This window comes from Ciconia boyciana, chromosome 8 (assembly GCF_034638445.1).
Source record: "Ciconia boyciana chromosome 8, ASM3463844v1, whole genome shotgun sequence".
NCBI classification, from domain to species: domain Eukaryota; kingdom Metazoa; phylum Chordata; class Aves; order Ciconiiformes; family Ciconiidae; genus Ciconia; species Ciconia boyciana.
In genome coordinates this window covers 43,604,904-43,630,699 of record NC_132941.1, presented here as the reverse complement: position 1 = coordinate 43,630,699, position 25,796 = coordinate 43,604,904, and the positions used below count along the sequence as shown (strand labels likewise).

Genomic DNA, 25,796 nt, shown 5'->3' with positions numbered 1-25,796 from the left:
GGGACAACAATAATTCTAATCTCCTCCATAAAAGTATGCAATGCATATTAAAACTGGGGTCTGATAGCTGTTCTCAACAGATTCTTACAGCTGAAAATCTACTATTCTGTCCATGAACAGTCTCAGCTTGTGATTGCCTGAAGCTTCCTAAGCCAAGGAGAGAAACACATCATGCCGCCTATTTATTTTTGCACAGAAATATTGCAAGTGTCTTGCAAGACTGCAATGAACCTCTCAAACTGAAAATGTCAAAGATTTCTGTACAAGACTATTGATTTCTCATTTTGTACGAGGCTTCTATTAAGCAATGGCTTAACTGAAACAAAAAGGTCTACGAGCTGTTCAAAGGACAAGTATGAAGTTTGTATTTTAGTTGAGTTTTTAAATCATAGACTAAGGGTATGACTATTTCAGATGCATCATTTTAGTCAACGTTTCTCAGTCAACTGAATCCCATTTCTTTTCCTTCTCCCTCGCAGTGAGCTATCAATATACTCACAAGAAAAGGAATCAAACTCACTCAGATTCCTATTTCCCTTCTATTTCTCACCTGCCCCAATAAACTTGTATTACAAGTTAGGATTGAGAATGAGGTGATTTTACATTTACAGAAATGTAAATGTAAAATTTACATTCCTGCAAATGTAATTTACATTTCTGCATTTTACAGGAAAAAAAAGAAAAAGAAAAAAAGAAAAGTTCTACGCCTTTATGTAACTACAAAAGAAGAACTCAAGACTTCAATCACTCCAAAAATGAAGTTTGTTGAAATCTACCTGTGGGTGCTTGAGCTTTCAGACAAGGGCATGTCCAGACTAACTGGGCTGTTGCTGTTGCGTTCACTGCTTTCATAGCCAGACTCCATCCTCTGTATTAGATGAGGATGTTGATCCACCATATGATGCTGGGTGCCCCGGCCTAGCACACCACGCTTATATCTGACATTTGACTGGCTTGATCTTGTTTCTTGAACAGTGTGTTCCTTCACCTCATTCTCAATAAGCTCTTTACCTGTCAAGACAAAAGAATACAGCTTGGTAGAAGATGCAAGCTTCAATACCAGCAAATCATCTATATATATGTTAGCTTCTCAACCATGCTTAAACTAGAAGTGCTGCCTTTAGTTTAGTGTAAAACTAGCAATATTAAGCAGAAAAAAATCCCAATATTTTTACAGCATTCCTAGTAATATTAAGCAATAGTCTATTCAACAAATTCATTTTTTAATCTCTCCCCTTTAGTATAACTTACCATATTCCCCCCAAGTAACAATCAAGTCCGGAAAGAAAATCCCTTCCTCCCCATAACAATTTGTATTTGTACAAGATCATTTTACAGTATACCCAACTGTATTTCCAGTTTATATTTGTTACTGTACTCTGTCATATCTACTTCAAATGCTGCACTTACATTGCTTATTTTGCCACTAATGATTTGATGAGGCTTATATAACACTAGTTCATAGAGGACAGGAAAACTTTTCATCCTTTTTTTTTTTTAAATTCTTCCTTACTGATTTCACTGTGTGTTCCCACTTGCCTCTTGTTTGCTCCCCTTGCTTCCTTCCCTGGAGCTGTGTTCTCTTCTCCCTTCATCTTCCCTATATGTATTCCTTTATGCTTCGCAATTCTTTTCAACCTTTAGTTCCTTCTAGTCCGCATCATCTGTCCCTCCGTCTCTCCAGGCCCCCAAATTTCTGCGACAGCATCCTCGCTAACCACAACTCTACTGCAAGTCACACGAACCTCTGTCCTTCAAGTACTCAAGATGGGAGCGCAGCAGCTCCCGTAGCATAACAGCATAAAACCCAGGAACTGGTAAACTGCTCTCTACACCCTTTACAGTTTCAGGAGTACCCTCCTCTTGAAAGAGCACAAAATAACTGTTACATTCATTTGCAGACTGGGGAAAGGGAAGCGGGGGGCTGGGGCAGGGGCAACAAAAGATACCCAAAGTTGTTTCACAATAGATTTTATTACCTTCAAAAACAGCAAAGCCGAGGACAAAATCTCTACAAACAAGTTGCATAGCTTCTATGGTGTAAAATGGTCCCAGATAAATCATCACTGGCTGCCAGGCTCTTATTCTCACAACAAGAACTTAACACTGACACATGAGGTACTTGCCCCACCATAGCCTGAGCCATCATGCAAAAATACCATGATGAGCCAGAGAAAAAAAAAACAGACCAATACAAAAGGCCATTCCAAGGGATGAACTTCCAGATACTTAGCAGTCTAGCTCTGTGTCCATTTAAGCAGCGCAGACAGTAATGTTTCCCTTATTATTTCCTTACACATGAAATCTAGCACACAGAAAGCAAAAGAAGTATCATACGTGCAACATGAGTACCCACACAGAAACTAGCATTCAAGGACACAACTCACCACTGACCTAAATGCCATGTTCAAAATTTCACTTTCCTACTTTACTTAAACAAAACTGGATAGTGGAGGATTATAAACTCCACAACATGCTGAAATACATCTTTCTTCTCAAACTCTTACCTGGCTCTTCAGAGAATGGGCTAAGCTGAGTGTAGCCACAATGTTTTCTCTTGTCTTTACTGAAGATGCTGTCTATATTCAGAGACTCTCTTTTGGGTCTCCACGTTGGCCGGTACCTGCTAGACGAACTGGATTTAGACTCGCTACTGGTACTCTCCACTTCCCAGTCTCGAGAGTGTACAGACAGGCTTTTTGAGGGTCGTGTTTCTGCTTGATCCACACTACTCCCTCCACGAGAAGAATTCTGCATGGTTTGAGAAATCTGCTGTGGTCTGCTGTGGATCATATTGCTCACTGTCTCTTTAAATTCCCTCAGCCTGCTGGTGCTGCTGGATAGCTTGGGGGCAGTTCTGGGGGCTTGTTTCTCCTTCAAGGTTTCTCCTGCAGTTTATAGAGACAGCAAAAGCCACAAAAATAACTTCAGATTAAACTAGCAGCACTACTTGCAGCATCTTCATGCAGACTTTGAAAAGTAAAAAAAAAAACAAAAAACCCACAGCAAAATTTAAAAAAGCCCAACCAACACCCCCTAAACAAAAAAAAAAAAGAAAAAAAAGAAAAAAGCAAAGACAGGCAAAATACAGACAAAGATGTAAGAAACAAGGAGGGAAATGCATGTATGTGCTGAGGATCTTAAAAACATGCAGAAAGAGATACTGATATTTGAAATAAAGTAACATCTCTTGCCTTCACTATGGTATCCTGATGACTGAGCCTCATCTCCTTTTCTCCGAGACCGGCTAGAACTCCTCTTGCGGTCTGCCAGCGAGCCCTTTTTGGAAACATGCCTCTGATTGCACTCGCTGTCAGTCAGGTGCCCTGGAAGGACAGAAGAACACAGTAGAGATGACAAGAGCCTTCGGACCGAGTGTTCTGTGTGCTAAGAGCAGCAGGGCTCTCCTGCCCTTAGGAGCTGCAGATGCTGCAATGCTAACTGGCAGGTTTGGGTAAGTTTTTGTATCCAAAAGTTTTTGGTTTTGTCTTGGGGAGGGTGTTCCATTTTTAAGGTCATAAGAGAGCAATACAGCCCCTCCAAGGACTCTGCTTAATCAGAGCTCATCCACAGGGAGAGGAAAAAGTTGATTCAGCCATGTCTTCTAATAGTCTAAGGACAGCACTTTCTTGCTGTCTGAATACTTTTTCAGTTTTAATGGCCATGAACATGAAAATCTTGAGGACAACTTGCTTGACATTACTCTGTTGAATGAAGACTCAAACACATGAATGAGTTACCAGGTAATAAATTACCACACATCACCAGCTGCTCTGCACTAACTATCCATCTGCACTCTCTTCGCCTGTAGCAAATACTAAGTAACCTGAGTTAGCTTAGTCTACAGTGAAGAAGCCTCAGCTGGCTCTCAAGGGCTAAGCCAGCTAATTCACATCTGCCACAAGCTAAGAGCATACACACAAACCATCAACATGGATCAGCTGACACACAACAACGTTCCCTTACTACAGCTCATGTGTCTGAGTGCTAATGTTGTCTCTTGCATGCAGTTTATTCCCCATTTCCTCACATCAAATGTGAATTAAAAGTATTTGACATCACAAGATTTCTGTATTGCCTTTTCTTAATTTTATGGTTCTCACACATTCACAGTCCTAAACCTGCAAGCACAAACACACACATGGCTTTACTCACGTGAGTAGTCCCAAGCAGAGATGCAGGATAAGAACGGAATTTATGAATAAACTACAAAGACTTTTCTCTAGTCTCTATATCACCAACTTTCACCTTGCATAGGATGATAGGAAAGGAAAATCCCTACTACCCAACAGTAGATTAACAGCCCCCAGACTACATAGTTGGCTGTTCTGAGCCTTCCCCCTTCTCTATAAATTAACATCAAAATCAACAACATTTAAAGCAGATTTTGCACATAAAATTGTACCTTCAACTAAAATTATTACAAAGATACTACAATAAATGAGTGGGAAGGAACCCAAAGAACAAAAAGCAAGCTACACAAGACTCGCATTTCTATTCATTTTGCAAAGTGGAGAGTGATTTTGTAGCCAAATTCTTTAGAAACAAGCAGATTATATAAGAGAAAAGAAATTAAGGAAGTGAAAGGGAAATGTTGGCAGTGAAGATAGAAGATGTGCAGCATTTTGGTGACTGAGCATGCATCAGTGCTTTGGGAGAAATTTCTTTTTCCTTCACAGCATGGACTGTCACGCATCTTTTAGGGACTGAAAGAACAGTATTATCTTATACTTTGTAGTGGCTCCCCTCAAGATAGAAGAGGTTTACATTTCACTTCAGAGTGTATAACTTAACTAGTTAAACATTTTTCAGCCCAAAGTTCTTTCAACCTGATAGAGAGTGCTTGGTTAGCATCCTTCAAGTAGTGTAACAGAAACCTATTTAAAGATACTTAGTTCTGCTGGAGCTAGCTTAGGGTCTGCATAGACTAATTAGAGCCCAACTTAGCCTTGTAGAATGAAGGCTGCTAGCTCTGCATAAACATTTTATCCTCCTTTCATAAATTGCAAATTTTGTCCTATTGTCACTGGACATTTAATAGCCACAGAGGAGATGCCAAGAATCAAAAGTCTGCAGGACACAGGCTTTGTTGTCTTTATCTGGACCCTCTGGAACAAAGATTAAATCCAACATAATGCATGAATATAGGAAATATAATCCCAAGAATATTAGTTAACACTTTACACTTTTTTTTTTTGATTCACTAAAATAACAAGCCAGGATTTCTGTCTGAGTGCCCAGTCATACACTTAGAAGGTGTCCCTTGCTGAATGTATCACTGAAATACCTCATCCTCCAGAGGTGGGACGGCTTCATAAGCAAAAAGTGATATTCGAAGGAAAAGTTTGTTTTTGTAGGGGTTGTGTGCCATGTCTAAAAATATGTTACAGAAGAGAATAAAATCAAACAGGTTAAGATAGAACGCCCCCTACTCCCTCCCACTGAAATCTCAGTTGCATGAATAGGGCAGCCAGAATACGCACATTTTTCTCAGCAGCACAGGTTGGTAGGAGCAAGAGAGGGCTTATGCAGCCACTCTTCATGCCCCCATTCTGAAGTACCCCGGTGCCTGAGGTCATACAACCCAATGGTGGTCCTTCCCCGGAGGATGATGTGGAATAGGGTCCATAATTTTCTGGGCTGGAGTAGTGGGTAAATGGCCATTAAATGAAGAATCCTGCTCTTGCCCAGAACGATTCAGTTGACAGGTCAGTGTGGATGGCTTCTTTATAGCCCCACGGATCAGCATTTGATGATTGAGCAGTTGTGTGAGTTGGCAGACTGACTTTTTTGGAAAGGTTTTGGGTAGGTTAAAAAAAAAAAAAAAAGAGGGAAATGCCCAGACAGGTGGCTAGCTAAGGGGACAGACTGACTATAGCTAAGGCTGAACCAGGGAAGGTGAGGACAACTGAATTTACGTGGTGAGACAGGCTAAGCTGAAGGGAGTAACACAGGATAGAATCAGTAGGAGAAGAAAGAAAAAGAAAAGGAGAAAGTCACTAAAAATGACAGAAAAAAAGGTTACATGCTGAACTTCATGCTTACATGTTTGCAACCATCCCCCTACCCTCCCTCTTCTGCTGACTTCTGCATGGCAAGTTTTGCAGGGAGGAGCCTAATCCAATAAACTCTGTGCCACTTTTGCAGACTATATAAACAATATTCCACTAGCATTTTCAATTTTGTCGTCTTTGTACTCTGAAGATCAACATAAATTTTGTTTCCTCATCACTCAAATTCTGCTCCAACTTTCCCTTCTTTCTCACACTCTACCTAGGACTATGACTGGAACCTACAGTGTTAAGTATTTGCTAAAACATTAAAAGTACTGTCAGGCTATCTAAAACCATGTATTACAGTTACTTGGACCTCTGATGGAAAAATGAAAGAGCACTGAAGGAAACAGACTTAAAACATTTTTTCTGGATTTTGATATGAAAAATATTTGTACCATAGATTGTTTCAAATAAAACAAATGCACATATATCGTCACAATACAAGAGAGCAACTGTTTTGCAACTAAAGGGACAAAGTGGTACAAACAGCTGTTGACGCTCTGGTGCAACGAACAGTTGCCGATTCAACTGTTATGTCTTCTTAGAAAGTCTATTTAAGGCGCAATAAAGTAACTTTTCAAACAGACTTAGCAGATCATATTTCTGATGCTTAAGAAGTCTGACCTTAACTCATGCATTACTTTTTCAGAAGGGATGTTAGAAGTTAGTACTGTATGCAGAAACAGGCTGACTAGGGTCACTGCGCATGAATAATAAAGGACATCTAGGCCTTCAGACTTCCAGTTAACCTCTTTTCAACTAAGGAGTATTCAAGGCAGACTGTTCAGCTGCCTGAAGGAACATATATACAGATTGTCTTCTCATTGCAGATTCTCACTTAACTTGCTTCCATGGCACAGGAAAGAAATAATCTTATGCTCCTCCCTGGTGCAGTAAATACTACCAACACCCCCTTACATAGTAAGTCCTTAGTGCTCAAGTGTGGGAGATTCTGGTGATGAAAGTGCCTTTCCCAGGCAGCTGCAACTCCTGAAATGAAGTAACTGCCTGTAGATGAGTAGTAGGACACGCAACACTTAGCAAACTGTACAATGGCACTGTACAACAGACTCCAACTTACAGAATTATATAACAAAGAGAGCAGGTGGGGTTGTGGATAACAGAAAACATGTCTGTAAATATTTGTCTGGCTAGATACAAGTCTACAAAAGCCAAAAAGACATTTAAAATTACGTTTATTTTTTGTGAATTCCAATGGTTCATTACAAACCAAAAACATTTAGGATACTAAACATTGTTCACTATTCTGTTATAGGCCATATATATATAGATTTTTCACTGGGATCCACTGCAGTCATCATATTTAATGACAATGATCACACAGACATAATAGTATATGCTACCTGTGTCCCTGCTGCTTTGTGAAGCTGCATCATTCTCCACATTGTAGATGACCGTCCCTTGCGAGTCAGAGGAAAAGTGACTGACCACAGACTCATGGTGCGCCTGTTTATAAGGATAGCTGTCTGTAGAGGAATCTGTCCTGGTATCACTCGAGATGGAAGGTTCTCTCCCTAGGGAAGGAAGCAATGTCAAGGAAGTAATGTCAAATTTCAATCTTTTGGGGCTATTATAAAAGTCAGGAGAGGCTAAAAAAAAAAAAACAACAAACCAGGAATGGAACAGAGGAAACTACACAGAAGTTACCAGAAAAACAGAGTACCAAACATACAAACTCAGATTCAAGGACGCTACAGCTTATGGGAAAGTTCCAGTCCTTTGGAAGGGGAGAGAGAGTGTCATTCCTTTTGCAAACCTTTACTTCTTTCTGATAAAAAGATTTGATAAATTTGGAGTTATTATGCAAAATTAAACTACGTCCATTGGACTGAAAGTACACATTAGTACCACACTGAAATTATTCTTTATTTAATTTTGACACTGTCAAGTGTAATTAAAACATGAAATACACTGCTTCAGGGGAAGTCAAAGTTAAAAATTAATCAAGTACAAAATATTAATAAGGTAACAAGAACATCACAAGTTATAATAATTAACACATTTCATCTATTATGAATCAAAAGCTTATCTAGTAAAATTTTATACTGGAATTATATTATGAAAGCAAAGCAACCTGCTCCTTCTCAAGAAGCTAGCATTGGTCCACTGCACAAGTGGGATACTGAAAAGGATGAAGCATCATGATTTAACTTCAGTATAGTAATTCCTAAACTCATTAAAAGAGGAGAAAAAGACAACCTCCTCCCACTACTTTCAGTACATAAAATTAAAAATATGAACAGTTTGAAGACTGTTGGCCATTTTATATATGTGATGTATACACTCCTGAATATACAGGATATTAATTTCATACTCATTCCTCAGTGGAGAAATTAATGAAGAAAGAAGAAATTAAAGAATAAAGTAATTCTTATGTTTAATCGCAAACACTCAGCCTGAGGGCACTCCACGTTTTCGGTGAGGGCAAGTCCTGTAGCTGGTGCTCTGTTTAAGGATGCCTAACAACTTCTGAAGTCAGAAACTTCTCCCTACTGGTTAAAAATCTTATTGATCTAAAGAAATACAAAATACAGATGTTAACAGAGATGACAGTCACAGAAAGAAAGGTGAATGTAGGCAACAGGAATCAGTGCTGAGGAACTGAGTACTAGAAAATAATTTGTAAACTGAAGTCTTTATTCAACAGAAAAATCAAAAACATTAAGAGTTGTTTGCAGTTAGCTTCACAACATTTCGTAGCGGACCTTTGACAATCTTTCCTCCATAATTTGTAGTATCAGATCTTGATGTGATTAGATGCATTTATCAGATTCCCTTGACAAAAGTTCCAGTACAATATTGTGATTAACAACTTAATAAGCAATTTCTATTCATTTCTGAGTTATGGGCTGTGGATATCTGGTAACACTGAGGAATCCAGAAGAAGCTGTAGTTACACTTGGTGAGAGACAAAAAGGCCATTCTGAAAAAAGTACATTAGGGTAGAAAAGTCTGGATATCAACAAGGCTAGAAAATAATTCACTATTTGACAGGGAAATGTGTAGGGTATGATTTCTCTTGGCACTTCAACGTACAGGATCTCACAAATTCTCTCAAGAGCTTGGTACCAATGTTGAACGTTGCAGACTACAGGAGTAAGCCTTGAAGGCTCACCAAGTGTTTTTGAAATGAAAGAGCAGGTTACTCACTACAGCCTTCTGAATTTTATCTGAAAGGAAACACCTTTTTATATATATATTTTTGTATTCAGCTTCCTGAAGTAATTTTAAAACACAATAATATTAGATACTGCAGACACAATGAGCAGAAGGGTTATCTGTGTACTTCCTGAAGATCAACCAGCAGAATAGCAAGGCAAATTTACAGTGTATATTGACCTGAAGTTTGTAGAAGTGCTCACAACTGATATATAGCACTGAAGGCCCTCCTCTCCCTCCTCCAGACTTCCCCCTTTTTTTGTTTTTGGGAACAGGAAGATAGGTTTATAAATTGCAAGGCATCTTGTCAACTGAGAAGTGAAGGTCGTCTTACCAGTGTTTTTATTAGCATTTATTTTAAGAGGAGTTGGAGATTTATTTCAATACTGGTAGACTGTTAACACAATAGGAGACATCAGATGTTCTCCACAGATTCATTGACCAGGAAGCATAAAGCTATTGGCCAGGAAAACCATGAAATATTCTTGGAATTACAGTTGTATAAATAGGCTAAAATCCTGGAAGAAAGGTTGTATTTCTGGATTTAGTCTCGCCTTGCTGTTCCTGGCAACTTATAGACCTGTCTCTAATTCAGGATATTCTCTCCAAACATCCAGAAATAGAAACAATCTTCTTTTGCAAATCCAGTACAATATAAACTTAGATCCAGTTTTTATTTTCACCCTATCTGGATTGCAACTGCATATCTTTCTCAGAATTTATCTATTCCTCTTTAAATGAGGCCTCAACCCCCAATGGTGTGACTAAATGTCCAAAATTATCCAGAACTTCAGTAAACCAACAGCCTGTTCAGACTACTACTGGGATCTTGAGCAGACCAAGTTCTAACCTCTGAAGAACGTTATTTGTACATACCTTTCTAATTCAATGGACTACCATTAATACAAAGAATTCAGGAAGCAGCAATGTGTTGAAGGCCTCTGAGATGTTAAGTGCTACAAATCTATAGCTGTAAATCTTTTTTGATGCAACACAGACCATGAAAAATGAAGAAGTAAACAGGATCTATAGGCATAAACCTTTGCCAACCCCTTCCCCTTCAGTCTCCCACAAATCAATTCATATCTGTTGCACTGCTTTATCTGGGTAAAAGACAAGCCAAAGGCTGAAGATAAGCTGCACTGATTCTGTCTGTGTCTCTCTTTTTTTTTTTTTAAATAAAACAGGTTTCTTTCCCTTCCCCCCACATCCCTTCACCATCCTAGCAAAGGACTCATTTATGACATTTCCTTAACGTTTCTTTTCCCTAACTTCCCTCCTGAGTTTAATTCTGCAGCTTCCTTTAATTTTATGTGTTCGTGCATCTCTGCTCTCCTTCCCTTCCTGTTAAAACTGCTGATGGATTTACGAACTCAGTCATTGAAGTCATCAGTTATTGTTCCTCTCTACATCCATGCCACAACAGGTCCTTCACTTCCCTTCCCCACCCCCACCCCCCCAGTTTCTTCCTCCAAACCTTTTTGGAAAAGATTACTACCCAAACAATCAGAGTCTTGGACTAAGAGAGGGGTTCAAAGGTGAAACACTGGAAGTCCTCTTCAGAATTCTAGATCAACTTTGACAAGCAACAAGGACCCCTGCTAACAAAAACACACCCAAAACAGGAGAAAAACTTTTCACATGCAGCATTACAGCATAAAGGTATAAGGCATGTAGTCCAGACTGCCTACCTGAGTCTTCACTATCATAGCAAGTCCTGCTATATTGCTGTAAATCCACTTGAGGGGGCAAGTCTTGTGTTGACACTGGAGTTCCTCTTGGATCTGCATACAGCAGCAGCAAAGGCTGATAATGACCCTTAATGCACTTTGTCACAACATCTTTCCATTTTGGACCAATCTGAATTAAAAGCAACAACAAAAAAATCCACAAGAAAGGTTTTCTGTCATCATTTTCTGTAATAAGTGCTCTTTTTTGCCTCGTACTTCTTTCACAGTTTGATTTTCCACTGACTTTCTTTAACTCCTTCTATATCTAGCATTGAACTGAACTCAACAAGAAAACTGACTGCTGGTCACATGTTGGAAAACACATCAAAAAGGGATATGAATTCTAAAACGTAATAAAGTAAACTGTCTCTTAAAATTGGCATTTCCATTCCTCTTTCTGAGATTCACCTTATTTGAGAAAAAAGGTACCACTTGTAACACCAGCTGGTCAAGAACACACACTTGCAACATCCTGGAACCAACCCAACTAAAATCAAGGTATTCACCATCTTACGGCTAAACAAATTACAATTCCTGCTAAAAATAAGACCACAAAAAATAATCCTTCCCTTCCAGATTCTTTTTTCCATAAAAAGCTTTTCATCCTCTGAAACGTTCTAAAATTGCATCAGTCAAAAAAAAAGAATGTTAACAAAATTTCTTAATCCATCCATTAGCATAAACAAAATGAACAATAAAAGCCATCAACAGCATGACAGCAAATTCAAGTCAAAGCTAAGCACTTTGGTGTGTGAATACTTCTGCTGTTTCAGAACCTGTGCAAGCATTTTGATAGGCCAGGCAATAATTCATATAGTTATATTAATCTCAAATATCTTCCCCATGTACTAATACAGGTTTCACCTAATACACTGAACAATAAATTTGCTCCATACATGAGTATTCTACTAAAGCACTGCAGTACCTATCCTTGGCAAAGTTTTGCTGCAGGAAAATGTGACTGTGAACAAACACAAGGATTAGAGTTTTCCCTTTGAGACTGTGCTTGGCATAAATATAGGAGAAAACTCTCCTCTCTCATCTTTGTGCTTCCATGACTAGAAGGAATAAAAGGAGAGTAGTGTGAACTAATGCCAAACACACTAATGGCATGTAGTAATGGTGTGCCAAAATCCCAGCACTGGTATCTTTAATGTCAAAGACCTCATGCTTGGTGGAAAGGGGACACACACACACACAAAAAAAAAAGGGCATGAACATAAGCAGCAGAAAATTTGTTGTTGGCAGCAACCACTAGGGAAGACTGGCATCTAGATACTTACAGCAAAGAACCCAAAAAGCAGGCACAAAATAGCTATACCGCTTGTCAGCAAGGGAAAGATGTATGTTAGCAGTGTGCACAAGCAAACGGTAGGTTTTCAAACAACAGCATAAAAGCAAGACTGGCAGCCAACAGAACAGAACTAAGAATAGGGCTTCTGAGATTTCTGGTATGCTTTTTTGAGAACGCTTTATTTCGCTCAGAAAAAGGAGCAACAGAGTTATGGATCTTGAGTGGAAAACCAGCCAAAATTTCTCAAAATCTGTAGAAAACAGTACGGATCTACACACAAGTAGCTAACAAACTTCTAACAGATTATTTTCCTAAACATTATTTTCTCACCTCTTTGACATGAGCATCATCAAAGTACATCCACTTGCGGATTTTAGTTTGGAAGAAGAAGGTAGAATAGTGTTTTCCATAGTAACAGATCATTCCCACCAAATACAGCTCTGAGTGTTTTGCTCTGTCATCAGTTACTCTGAAGAAGAGCTTCAGGAAGGGAGGCAAGAAAAATGATAGGAGAAATTAACAAAATGCCCAGAATTTTACATACTGCTTTGTGTTTGAAGACCTCAAAGTACTATAGAGAGGTGTCGGGTTTTTACTTCAAGAGATAGAGAAAAGGAAATAAATACTTAACTAATTAACCAATGTTTAAGCAAAACCAGTGACATAGACCAGGAACAGGCTCCTACCAACTCACCAGATGCTCAAGAATCGAGTCAGTCTTGGAGACTGTGGCTGTACTTTAAGGAAGACATTTACACCAATGTTATAATACCTTTGCAGAATTTAAAGTGTGATTCCATGCCGAAAATTTGTATTCTCTGTGTCATGCTTGCTGATTATATCAAATACTGTTTAAAACATTCATTCCTCTTTGCTTTGTAGAAACAAAGCAGTTCTGACAGTGAACAGCTGGCATTTATTCTGTCTTAAGCAAAGACAAATTTATGACAACACCACATAAAAGATGAACTAAAGACATTACTAAGTCAAAAGAATTCAGCACACAGAAAAAAATTGTTTTCTGACTATTTAATTGGCCATACTTTATTTAAAAATGCACAGGCCTAATTTTTTAGAGCATTACTGCTGTACTATGCAAGGACCACACTGTTTCATAACCACATTTCCATTAGCTTGCACTAATTTTGGTACACTATGCACTGGCCAATGCATTTTTAAATATACGTATGTATATATATATTTTTTTTTAAATTATTTTAATTTAATACCTCAATGCTACAATAAGACACAGCTACAATAAGACACAGCTACAATAAGACACAGCTACAATAAGACACAGCTACAATAAGACACAGCTACAATAAGACACAGCTACAATAAGACACAGCTACAATTTGGTATTCCAATAATTCAGCTCTAAAGCATCAGCTACTGTAGAGTAAGTGAATCCTCTGGGGGACAAACCTCCAGATCCCAAACACTACTTAATTTAATCTATCATTCAATCACACAGTGCCAGCCACCATCTCTCAGAGACTGCTCAGTTATAAATAACTCTTAAGTGTTACAACCACACACTTCAAAGAAAAGACGATTTAAAGAAGTTAAAAAAAACAAAACCACCCCAGACTATATTTTATCTTCAAAAGAAATAGAAATAAACTTCTGTTCTTCAAAATGAAAGAGTACATATGTATTTTCATAGAAAGAGCACAGGCCCCAATGCAAAATTTCCTTGCACTTGAAAATATTTTTTGATTCAGACAAGCTTTTTTTTTTCCCTGAAGTAATTTTTCATTTTCAGTCATTTCAGAAATTCAAGAATATGCAATTACATTAGTACTTTCACGGGTTTTGTGAAGCATTCAGAAACAGGTCAGATCCTTAGATCTGCCCTCTATTCCTCTATTTATGGACACTGAAAAGGTAAAGATGGTGACTTGTATTTTTTGCAATCCGCTACTATAGGCTACCATGAGAAAGACTGTGTTTGTAGGTAGTATCAAAATAGAAAACACTCACATCTCCCAGTTTAAGGCAAGTGCCCAGGCTGTGAATCACATCCTCTGCCAGATCAGAGTGGTCCGAGTCCCAAACCAAGCCAATAGTGATGATCTGTGGAGAGTTCATCAGCACACGACGAATACGGATCTTTTCCCCACAGTTACTCTGAGGATTTAAATAAAACAAAACATTGAATATAATACTTCTCTTATTGTAATGTTAGGGCAAGGCACTAGCAAGTACAAGTTTCAAAAGTACAGCTTTCGGAGAGGTGGTGGTGAAACACAGCAGATGTAATATGCTCAGTGTCAAGATACGAGCTTCTTATGTCACAGATGAGGAATGTTATCAAGACTATCTGGTATTCGCAAGCTTTAAAGTGAACACTGCTGATTCTTCCTCATACTACTGATAATGATTAAAAGGTATAATGCAAAAGCAGGCTTATTTAAAAAAAGATAAGCAGGCATACATGAAGGATCCCAAAAACATTCTTAGGAATTGGAGGGAAAGATAACTTTCTTTTGATCAGAATCTCCGTTTAAAAATGATATTTACAGAGACTGATCCTTTATATGACAGTGTGAGAAAAACTTTCAAGATGCTGCTTTGCTGTTAAAATTGGGTGGTTGTTCTACAAGGTACCTCAAGCATTTCATCTTAGACAGGATAGTTAGGTTAGTATTCATATAAATATGAGAGCAGCAGCTGGAAGATCAGGAGAATCAGAGGTGCTTTACTAAGCACCTCTCATAGCAATTCTTAATTTCTTATTTCCTCTTTCCCTTCCCCTCCCATTTTTTATTTTTTAAACAACTACCAGTGCTTATTGACTGGCCAGTCTCCCCTCACTCTCTAGCCAGACTACTTCTTAGAGATAAGCTTGCATGTGAAGCTAAGACATTTCTCAGTGGTCCTTCCAATCCATCACCTGTTGGAATTGTGGGCATCTTTAAAGCATCATGAAAGAAGTTCATCATCTGAATTAAGAGATTATCACTGTAATTTTAGCAAACAGTGCATTATCTTTTTTTTTTTTTTTTTGGGGGGGTGGGGGGTGCAGAGGACACACAACTATGACAAAGTCCCTTTGAAACACTCACTCTCCCCCTGTGGCAGATCACCAAGGCACCTCTGCAAGATTTTAGAAAAAACACATTTTCATACTGAGAATGGTTTCTTATCTCTACAGAGACCAGTTTCACAATAAGATATAATCACTCCTCACACTACAACCAGGGAAGAGATCATAAAGCATTTCTTCCCCACAGCAATCTAGAAAATTAACCAGAATTTCAGTCCCAATTATTGATGAGAAACAAAAATGAAAAATTTAAAAAAAAAAAACAGAAAGAAACAAGCTTAACAACAAGGCAATGAAGACAGCTTATTTTACAGGTAGAGGACTGTGATGTTTAAATGTAGATATGAGGTTTTAATATTAAGATGACTATATTCTCACACATTTTGCAAGGGTCATTCAAAGTACAAGCATTCCTGTGGACCTCATCACAACAAACCTATCTTACTCTCAGATTGTCTTCTTTGCTTCAGCTAGCTAACATCAGCTTTTTCTACAAGATAAAAAACTTCCCTTGCATGACTTCTAGGCCACCCTTAGCTAAGCCTCAACAGAAAAATTATCCAAATAGAAAAAGAAAGGGGTGGCAAGTACTGGTAAGCATTTTTATCCAACAAATTATTTCACAGTTAAATAGCAGTTCACCCTGACAAAGAATGTCTTTCTATTAAGTTTCCCATGCTTTGGTCATTAAATAGCTAGACTCATATGAATCTTTTAAACAACAATACAATATCTTTATTTCTTTTATTCAGGTAAGTGAGCCACTATTTGCCAATATTAAAAAAAAATAAAATAATGTTTCGATGAAGACTAAAAAGTGAATGTTTCAGAGTTACAAGCTACAGAAAGTGAGGAGGATAAAATGGAAATACTTACGCTGCCCCCAGGGAACAGGCACACAAGTCATTCCTGTTAGAGCCTGTACTGCTTCACAGAGGACTGGTGAAGCATCTAAAAGTAGCATTACATGAAGCAGCAATTATGCAGCTGTTTCCTGCCCTACCTATTAATCAATATGTAAAAAAAGTTTGATGATAACTCTTCTTGCATACTTATCTAAAGCCCTGGATCTGGACATACTCAAATTAAAAGGTAAAACAAGATATCAAACTCTTGCTTTAGAAATCAAGCCCTTATGATTTTAAAAAAAAAAAAATATTTTTACATGAAAAAAAATTATTTTTCTTAAGCCAACTGATACACGGACTTAATTCAGCTGAATTTTGTCAGACTTTTACTGTGTAGCAGAATGGAACACTTTTAAGAATAGCAGCCTGTGACTATGAACTGGACATATGCAGTAATTGTTTTTAAGTGGTTAAACGCCAGTCATCACTCACAACAACTATAGCCTAACCCTTTCTGGTCAATATCTCCCACACTCTGAACAGCAAATCTCATTCAGAAAAACAAACCAGTACTCCAAATCTTCTGTGATGATTCCTGCCTTTGACATAGCTCTTGCAGATATACTGTGTAGTCTATAAGCTGTTCACTGTCAGGATATTCTCTGGCAGTGGGAAGCGGCAGTCCTTTTCTCTTTCCCTCTGACCAACATTTTGGCTGCATGCTGCAGGTACAGCAGTTTGGTCAACAGTACAATTTATTCCAACTGAAAGGTAGTAATGAAGTTGAATGGAAGCTTATCTAGGCAAAACAACTGATCTTGTTACACATGATTGCAGTGACTGGTACAAAAGTTCTGCTATCTGTGCCACAGCATGGTACTGCTGAAAAGATTTTACAAGAAATAAGTACTTCTCTTCTCATGCTATTATTACAGATGAAGCACACTACCCTCAACAGGAATAATCGCCAGAGAAACTGGATGAACTGTGGGAACACTGTTGTGAAAAGCCTAGCTAATCAAAACCACTGTCAACATACAGAAGTCTCCTACAAAAAGATACAACCACCAAATTCTTTGTCATTTCTATTTCTTTAGGTAAGATCCCAAAACTTTCATCATCAGATGAAAGCAGCATGATTACAGCTTCATGAAATGCTAGCGTTGGAGGCCTCACCAACTCTCAGTGAAGTTGAACAGCAAACATATGATAGGTACCTCCAGCAGCAACACAGGCTTGCACAGGAATGGATTGTGTTGCCATTCCCTGGGAGCAATGTAAGCATTTCCAACTTATTCCCCCTCATCACCTTTTTTTGTGGTTTCTAACTGAAACATTCATTTTTAGTTTCCATCCAAATACTATGTCTACTGCTGTTCTCACTACTTGTGTCTAGTCAAAGAAGCAATCAACATCAGTAGTTTTTCCCCCTTCCTTCATTAAATAACTGAGAGGTACTGAATTCAAATGCAAAGAAAACTCTTACCTATCCTTTTTACGATTGTGATAAGCTAAACCTTGAAAATGCTCATGAGTTAAAGGTACACATCAGTGTAATCTACTAAACCTCTTCTGTCCTGTCTGTCTGTCCCCCAAGAGGAAAACTAAGGATACTAACTGGACAGTTTCGCAGGTCTCCCATAGTGCTGGCATTCTGTAGTAGCTCTCCAAACATATCTGGAGTCGGTTTCTCTCGTCTCTCCAGCATGCAAATAGCTTGATTGCTTCAGTATAGAGAAAGCATGGAAAACAAAAGTTTAATAATAAAATAAAACCCCAAACCCACATTAAGTATATGTTTCACTTAAATTTTATGAAAAGTTAAGAACCTTAAAATACACAACACTTTTTATATTTAATATTGTAATACAGAAAAATCACATAATTAAGTGTGAATTACTACACCTTCCATGATAATACTGCATAAAGAAAACAAGTAAAACTTAAAATAGAAACAATTTCTAGTTTGGCTTAAAATTTACATCTTAAAAGCAAGCTTTAGCATTTTGATAAATACTTGGATTTCAGAATGAAGTATTTGCTTCAAAACGCTTCCCTTCAGTAACCACAACCCTAGGAAAGTAGCACAGTAAAGCACATCCTTAATAATAAAGTTCTAAACAAGAAATAGCACAGTACCCCATCGATTTCACTGTCCAAGTTGAAAGAAAGATGACAACAAGTACACAAGAATACTAGTGCTCAAAGCATGTTCAAGCTTAAAATAGTTTAAGAGGTAAATAAATATATCAGTTTATTGGTGTTTTTAAAGTAATGTGACTTAAGATTTATTGAAATATTTCATAAAAAAATATTGAATACCATTTACATAATTCTTTTCCTGTTTTTCTAATAAATAATATTCTGATACACAGTGTCTGCTGGTAACCTAAAGAAAAACTACAGCTCAATGGAACGGCAGGTAGCAGCCACAAGGGGGAATGCTTTACAATACTCCTGATACACTGGTAAAGTGGTAGCTTTTAACAGAGATCTGCATGAGAAGAGCAACTAGCAGTTTTCAAGACAATTTTTTGGGGCTCTGTAACTACAAGGCTCACATGCAGGACAAGAAACAAAGACAAGTTTTCATCCCAATCAAAACTTCAAGACAGAAGCAAGTAACAGAATCCTGCCTCGATCAGATTTAAGCAGCTTTTAACTGAGCAGCCACCTACTAAAAGAAGAGAAGACTTCTCTCCTCTAGCATTCATTCAAATGAACTACTACAGAACTAGAGCTATTGCTCTGTGCATCATCTCCTTTAATGAAAGGTCACAGCGGCCAGGGGAGTTCCCCAATAACTAGAAAAAACAAGAGCTATATATCCATCCAAGAAAGATGATTTGAGGAACTACAGGCTAGTCAGTCTTGCTCCAGTACCTGGGGCGATGACAGACCAAATCTCCCCTTGGAAATCATCTCCAGGCATATGAAGGACAAGAAGGTGAGTCAGAGCAGCCAGCATGGATTTACCAAGGGCAAACTATGCCTGACCTACTTGATTATCTCCTATCATAAAATGATGGTTCTGTTGAGGAGGTGAGACCAGTTAATATCATTTGGTCTCTAACAAGGTTTCCAAGTCATCTACAGCTTTCCTGTGGCCAAACAGGGAGATGTGGACTGCATGGGTAGAATACAATGCAGACAAAAGCCTAGCTGGACCTTCAGGCTCAGAGGATCAAAACATAACCAGCAGTCAGTTAAGAGTTGTGCTCCTCAGGGGTTAATACTGGGGCTGATGCTATTTAACATTTTCATTAACAACCTGGATGATGAATCAGAATACACCCACATCAAGTTTACAGATGACACCAAACCGGATGGAGCAGTCAATATACAGAAAGGGAGTGCTGCCATCCAGAAGGATCTTGACAGGTTGGAGGAACAAGCTGACAGGAACCTCATGGAATTCAGTAAAGGAAAATACAAAGTCTTGCACCTCGGACAAAGCACACTCGGTGCAGCAGTACTGGCTGGGCACTGAATGGCTGAGGAGCAACATCGCAGAAAGCTGGTAGACAAGCTGAACATAAGCCAGACTCTTTGCAGAGGCAAACAGAGAAAGGACAAGAGGCACTAGACACAGAAAGGGAAATTCTGACCGGATATAAGGAAAAAAAATTTCACACCAAGTGGTTAAGCACTGGAACAGGCAGCCTAGAGAAGTCACGGAATTTCTGTCCTTCAATGTTTTCAAAACTCAGCTGCACAAAATCCCAAGCAGCCTGATCTAGCTCTGCAGTTAGCCCTGCTTTGAACAGGAGGATGGAGTAGATGTCCAAAGGCCCTTTCCAGCATAAATTATTATTTATTTTTCTTATCTTGCTTCTTAAATTACCTGCTCACATATTAAGGTCTTTCAAAATGTACATGAGTCCTTGCCACTACAATTGTCAGATTCAGAATCGTAAACAAGTAGACACAGCGATCCATGCCTAAATTGATATCTTCTGCCCCACTAAATTCTCATGTTCTTTATCATAGTTATCAAAGCTCCACCAACTTTGAATAAACCATGTTCTGGACATTTAATCTTGCGAAGGTAGAGATCAAACTGCAATACCAGCATAAAAAAAAAAAAAGAGAAGTTCTCTTTCCTGTAGACATATCAACTCACCAGAGGGAGGTTGTGGAAATATAATGTACCATCTGGATGAAAGGTAATGGGTCAGAGGTGGCACCACAGCTGGTACAAACACACTAAAGAGAAATAAAACGTAATACATTGACAAGATTAAACAGGTATTTCCACAGCAACACTTCTGCTTGTATCTTTTTTACCATGGCAATGCATGTCTTAGGAATGAAACTTTGAAATTTGAGAACTGGTGATTTGTATAAAGCATGTATCATTACCTCACCTGTTCAAACAAGGTCATTGCAAACTTCTGATGGGAAACACAATGTGGTGCAGTGCAAATATCTTCCTTTGTCTCATCTGCAATGTGGAAGTGAATTCGCATTAACAGGTTTTCCTAGCCAAAGAGAGAAGAAAAAGCAAAAAAAGCATTAGATCATTTCAAATGTAGACAAAAGTTAAAATATAAATCACAAAAGCATGTCAGATGAAACAATTCTATAAGCATTATTTAGAGACAGAAGGCTCCTGCAAATTTTTGGAAGTTGCTTTGTTTTCTAAGAAGTTGGCATTTCTTTTATATCAAAGAAAATGGCTACCACTTCTGATTTGAAATGCTATGTCAAGTAACCATTTATTTTATTTACTAGCACAGCTGAACACTCTGTCACTGATTATTCTGTCCAATTCTCAAGCACCAATGGATTTGACCAAATGTAACAGGCAAGACAGCTCTGCAGTTTTAAAATCACTGGGTTGCCACTAACTTCTCCTCATCAACACAAAGTAACCTGAATCAATTTCTATATTCCACAAGGCCTTTGAAATATGGCAAATAATCTACATTCTATGAAAAAGGGGAGAACTAATAAATGAAGAGGCAGACTAAATTCTGCATGAAACAAAAACACTGAACATTTTCTAGATATTACTTCACACAACTCCATCTGTTTTCAAGTTCCCAGGAGTTCTTGTCCTAAGACCTCCTCTCCTCCCACTGTCAGCAACATTAATCTGGGGGTGCGAGAAGTCTCCTGACACCTCTTCCAGCAGCACACTTTTCACTATCGCTATGAGCTGCCTGGATAGTTTATAGGCCTGCTATAAGCAGGTCAAGATTAATTATTAGGCAAAATAGCTCTGACCTCGTACAATTTCCCTTGAACTTTAGAATCTATGCTCTCCTGCCATTTAAATGAAATCTCTGCCTTTAGGGTTGAAAAGGTTAACTAAGTGAAAAGCTATGGAATTATCTCTGCCTTAAAGCTTAACCTCAAAAGAGAACTTGTACCCATTTTAACTGTCCTTGTGCCAGTACAGTTAACCTAGCAAACCTGCTTGTGGGGACTCCCACAGCAGTATTAGATGGGCTATTTACATTAGCTTTCTCAAGGAAGAAACTGCATCAAAAGTTCCCATGTTCTACTACATACAGAACTCTGTCCAAGTGCTGGACTGCATTCATGCATTATGATTTGACATGACTGTACTCACAGGGGCTCCTGTGTAGGCTGAAGTAATTTATTTCACTTTGAGACTTTATTGGTATGATCTACTTCCATTTTAAGTGAGCTCATTAAAGTATAGTATTTTGCTATATTAGTATTCTACAAACACAGGATACATTGGGTTATCATAAACCCATTATTAGTCCACTTAGTTGAAGAGAAGAACTACGATAGCTATATGCATTTATCCCATTTCTATGATCTCTTACAGTGCAAGTGTCAAATTAGGTAGGTATAGGAAATGTAAGATTTAACATATAGAAAGAACTCCACTCTGACAGGTGCTTTACCTGAGAGAAGTTTTACCTTGCAGTAGTAAATCCAGTTATGTTTGTACTTTGGTTAAGAATTAACATCTTTGTTAACAACCAAGTAGGATACAAACACACTTGGGCCACCCTATGGACATAATTTCCAAAAAGGGAAGCAGGCAATAGGTCAGCAAGACAAAAATACCTCCTAATTAAGTTAAAGAAATTTAGGAGCCTGAAGAAGGAAAAGGAGGAAATGTGGGTAAGAATAAAATTTTAACATAATGGATGCCAAGAAAGATTTTGAGTGTAAACAGAAAGCAGGTGGGTAAAACCTAGGGATGCAAGATTTGTGTAAAAGCCATCTCCCAACCACACTGGTGAGATAACCAGCCTAAAAAAATTGTCAGGTGGTTTACAAATATGGCAACAGAAATATTTGGAGATGATCCATTTTACTGTTGCTTACCTCAACTTACAAACAGAAACAACTGTGTTGGGTTGTGTTTGGTTTATTTATTTATTTTTACTTTCCCTTAGCTAGAGTTTGTGAAAACACAGTTTCAGAATAACTGGCAAACAAAATGTCTTTTCACCCTTTTGAGGTGATACTTAAAACTAGAATCCTGGATCATTCTTGCAGTGCAATATTTTTACAATTCATATCCCAGACACACTTGAGACTGCAAGCAGTACATACGCAAAAGTAACTGTAAAAACGGATAACATTGATGTTTCCATTTCAAAATCATTACTGATGACTCTCAAACCAAATAGTCATTCCCCACTGGATCACTTGAAGCTTGAGGATCTCTCTGTGGACTTTTCCAGGCTACACATGCAAGGTCTGATGGAATTTGGGGAGGGGAGGAATGGAGGAGAGAAAAGAAAAAAAAAAAAATTGTGTAGTGGCATCTATGCCTGTCAAACCATCTTTCAGTTATACTCACAAAACATTCAGCAGCATCATCCATAATGCCCAGCTGGAAACGTTGCTCATCCTGAAATGTCTTTGCAAGAGCAGTGCGCAGGGCATCAGAAGGCAGTACCTTCTCACTGCTACACTGAAACTGGTTGAAGATACCCTAGTAAGAAAAAAAAAGATAGTTAAGTTACTGTATTTTCAAAACATGACTCAAGTTACCTGAAAACAAACAGCAAACCTTCAACTCACTTTTGATCAAGCAACACACAGATATTCGTATTGTACAGGGACTACAAGAGAAAAATCCTAAAAGTTCCTCCTTTGAAATCATATGAACCTTTGTGTATTCCTTCCCTTCACATATTCAAGGTAGGGTGGGGAGCTTAGGGGTTAATTTCCCTCAGTGTCAATCCCCCTTGGATCTTCCTCCAAATTTGATTCCTGAAGCAAATACAACAGACACCAAAACTTCCTCACTTTTTATTCCTACTTCTCCGTCTCCAGTTCACTCCCACCTTGGCAGCTTTCTTCTTAGGCATGCCACCTTCTTCCCTCTTTCAGGCAACTCTTTCCAAATGTCTTAGCCATTAAACAGCCACAACCTGCTGCTTGCACTCTTTAAGGAATTTACCTTCCAGTAACTCCAAGAAGTGGGTAAGAATCAGATGATTTTGGGGTCAGCATGCAGGAGGGAAAAGGCACAACAAATAGCAGTTCCTACGTATGGCCAGCTGTTCACTTGTTGCCACAAACCTGCATTTTCATAACTGTAACTCACAGGTTATCTGGGTAATCATTTGCAAGGACGAGTAATTCTATAAAGACGCATTATAGTCTAAAGTGTGGGTTATATGCACGAAAGTTCAGTACATATTCCCAACTGATTAAAAAACCACTTTTATTTTGCATGTGCGTGTATGCGAGATATCCAAAAGATCTTCTGAACAGTTATTTAACTTTCATTGTGCCCTCCTACAAAAACAGGAGCGTAATTCTGTATGCAAGATCCTCAGTTTAAGGAAAAACTTCTAGCCTTTATTTTCAAGGCTATTACAAGACCATTCTGTCTCCATCACCATTCTGCTCTACTTTCTACCTCATTTCACATGACAAGCAACCATCTTCATCCGTGTCGATCTCAAAATTCTGCTTGTCCTTTCCTATAAAACTTTCCTCACAATTTCCCTAAAGACTGGGGAAAAGCTCCATTCTTACTGCAAGAGAAAAAAAGGATCATCTTCATTTGTGCACCACTTGGCTTTTCTGCCTTCTAAACTTAGTCAAACAAGGAAAAAGCCAGCCTCTAACTGGTTTGCCTGTTTGGTTTTCTTTCAAATCTATACTGAGAATCTGTAGTGATGTTGATTCATGTATCACTTCCTCCCTTAATTACAGAAAGCTTCTCCCTAGCATAGTTAGGATCTATATTAACTGGAAATAAATAATCTGAATCTTTCTCTCCTTTAACTAATTCTCATTTGTTTCTTATCAGGAAATGAGCATATAAACTGGGAGAAGGTTTGCCAAATCATGCAATCTCAGTTGCTTTGAGGAAGCTGAAAGAGTACAGAACACAGCTGTCACTGCACAGCTAGCAAGTCAACCTCCACACCCCTGCCATTTCTGTCCATAGAAATGGTGTGATTTATAGTGTTGTCATTATCTAATATAGATGTAAAACGCCCATCTCTCTTTACTGCTATTTTTATTTTGGTAGTCCTTATGGTACTCATTCATGGGTGAGGGCCCTCTGTGCTGAAGCCCATAGCTCTTCCAATATTGCCTTTATTAGAGCATTGAATCATGATGAAGAAAGTGGTAATGAAGAGAAGGCTGTGAGGCAGTAAGTCTCACACTTCATGAATTACAGACAATACCTCTCCTCAGTTACCTTTTATTTATATATATATCTTTTAAAAAATGGAAAGAATGACAAAATCTCTGTACTTAACAACGTTGATCCCTATTTCTGTCACACTGATAACAGAGCAAGTTTCATGTTTCATTAGTAAATTTTCTCAATTCAGTGGACCTCAAAAAAAAAGCAGTGAAACAATTCCATCCTGCTTCAGCACTTTACATTAAATAATTCAAGAGCACTTGAAAATATTCATGACTGTGCTTTAGAAATGTGTTTATTCTGGTTATCATCAATCTCACTTCATAGATCTGGAAACTGAGACACTCGCCTAGTGACTGCCATGCCAACCTCACTGCAGGGAACTGATGGACAGGACCCAGTTTGCTTCAGTGAGAGCTCTGAAATGGCTCTGCATTCTTGGGGGGGGGGGGGGGGGGGGGGATATCAATGCAGGCTCCAAAATAGGTAAAAGAAGATGCAAGCAAGCAAACCAAACCTCTTATTTTAAATTTCCATCTTTAAAGAAATAGTATACTTTACTTTTACCAGTAACATACCTACTAGTTAACATAAAGAGATCCAGTTAAGGAAAAAGTTATCCTAATGATGATAAGCAACTGTTTTTCACTCAAGATCCTGCATTTTAAATTTTTTTGCATCACAAAATAATTACAGCCTTCAAAATTAAAACTAAAAAACTTTCATTAAATATAAACAGCAGAAAACTGTGAAATCTGTTACCACAACCACAGAACAAAAATCATTCAGTAACATCAAAGAATTCTGTGAAGAATTCTAATATGCAAAATCAGGAAGTAAAAGATCCCAATATTATATAGAAGAATGCTTCCTAAAATTTGTACTGACATAGCACACAATGGTATAGTCTTATTTAGATTGAGGAAAAAAAAAAGTCTTAAAACCAGTGAGTAATTGTGCACTTTAATCTAATAAAGATCAAATCTTATGTCATTGCACAGTGCAGTTTAGAGCACGTTGGAGCATAGTGC

General features: G+C 38.2%; 1 protein-coding gene across 6 annotated transcripts in view; it reads right to left on the bottom strand.

Moving 5' to 3' along the window:
- Window positions 1–25,796, bottom strand: part of USP54 (ubiquitin specific peptidase 54) — a 106,763-nt gene that overhangs the window by 18,251 nt on the left and 62,716 nt on the right. For all 6 annotated transcript variants that reach the window (XM_072869641.1, XM_072869640.1, XM_072869645.1 and 3 more), the window contains 11 exons: window positions 22,951–23,085; window positions 20,525–20,638; window positions 20,281–20,363; window positions 17,776–17,881; window positions 14,244–14,390; window positions 12,591–12,740; window positions 10,928–11,096; window positions 7,421–7,591; window positions 3,195–3,326; window positions 2,508–2,888; window positions 777–1,011 (listed from right to left, as the gene is read on the bottom strand). In XM_072869641.1, coding sequence (XP_072725742.1) covers window positions 777–1,011; window positions 2,508–2,888; window positions 3,195–3,326; window positions 7,421–7,591; window positions 10,928–11,096; window positions 12,591–12,740; window positions 14,244–14,390; window positions 17,776–17,881; window positions 20,281–20,363; window positions 20,525–20,638; window positions 22,951–23,085 — 1,823 coding nt within the window. The remainder of the gene's footprint in view (window positions 1–776; window positions 1,012–2,507; window positions 2,889–3,194; window positions 3,327–7,420; window positions 7,592–10,927; window positions 11,097–12,590; window positions 12,741–14,243; window positions 14,391–17,775; window positions 17,882–20,280; window positions 20,364–20,524; window positions 20,639–22,950; window positions 23,086–25,796) is intronic.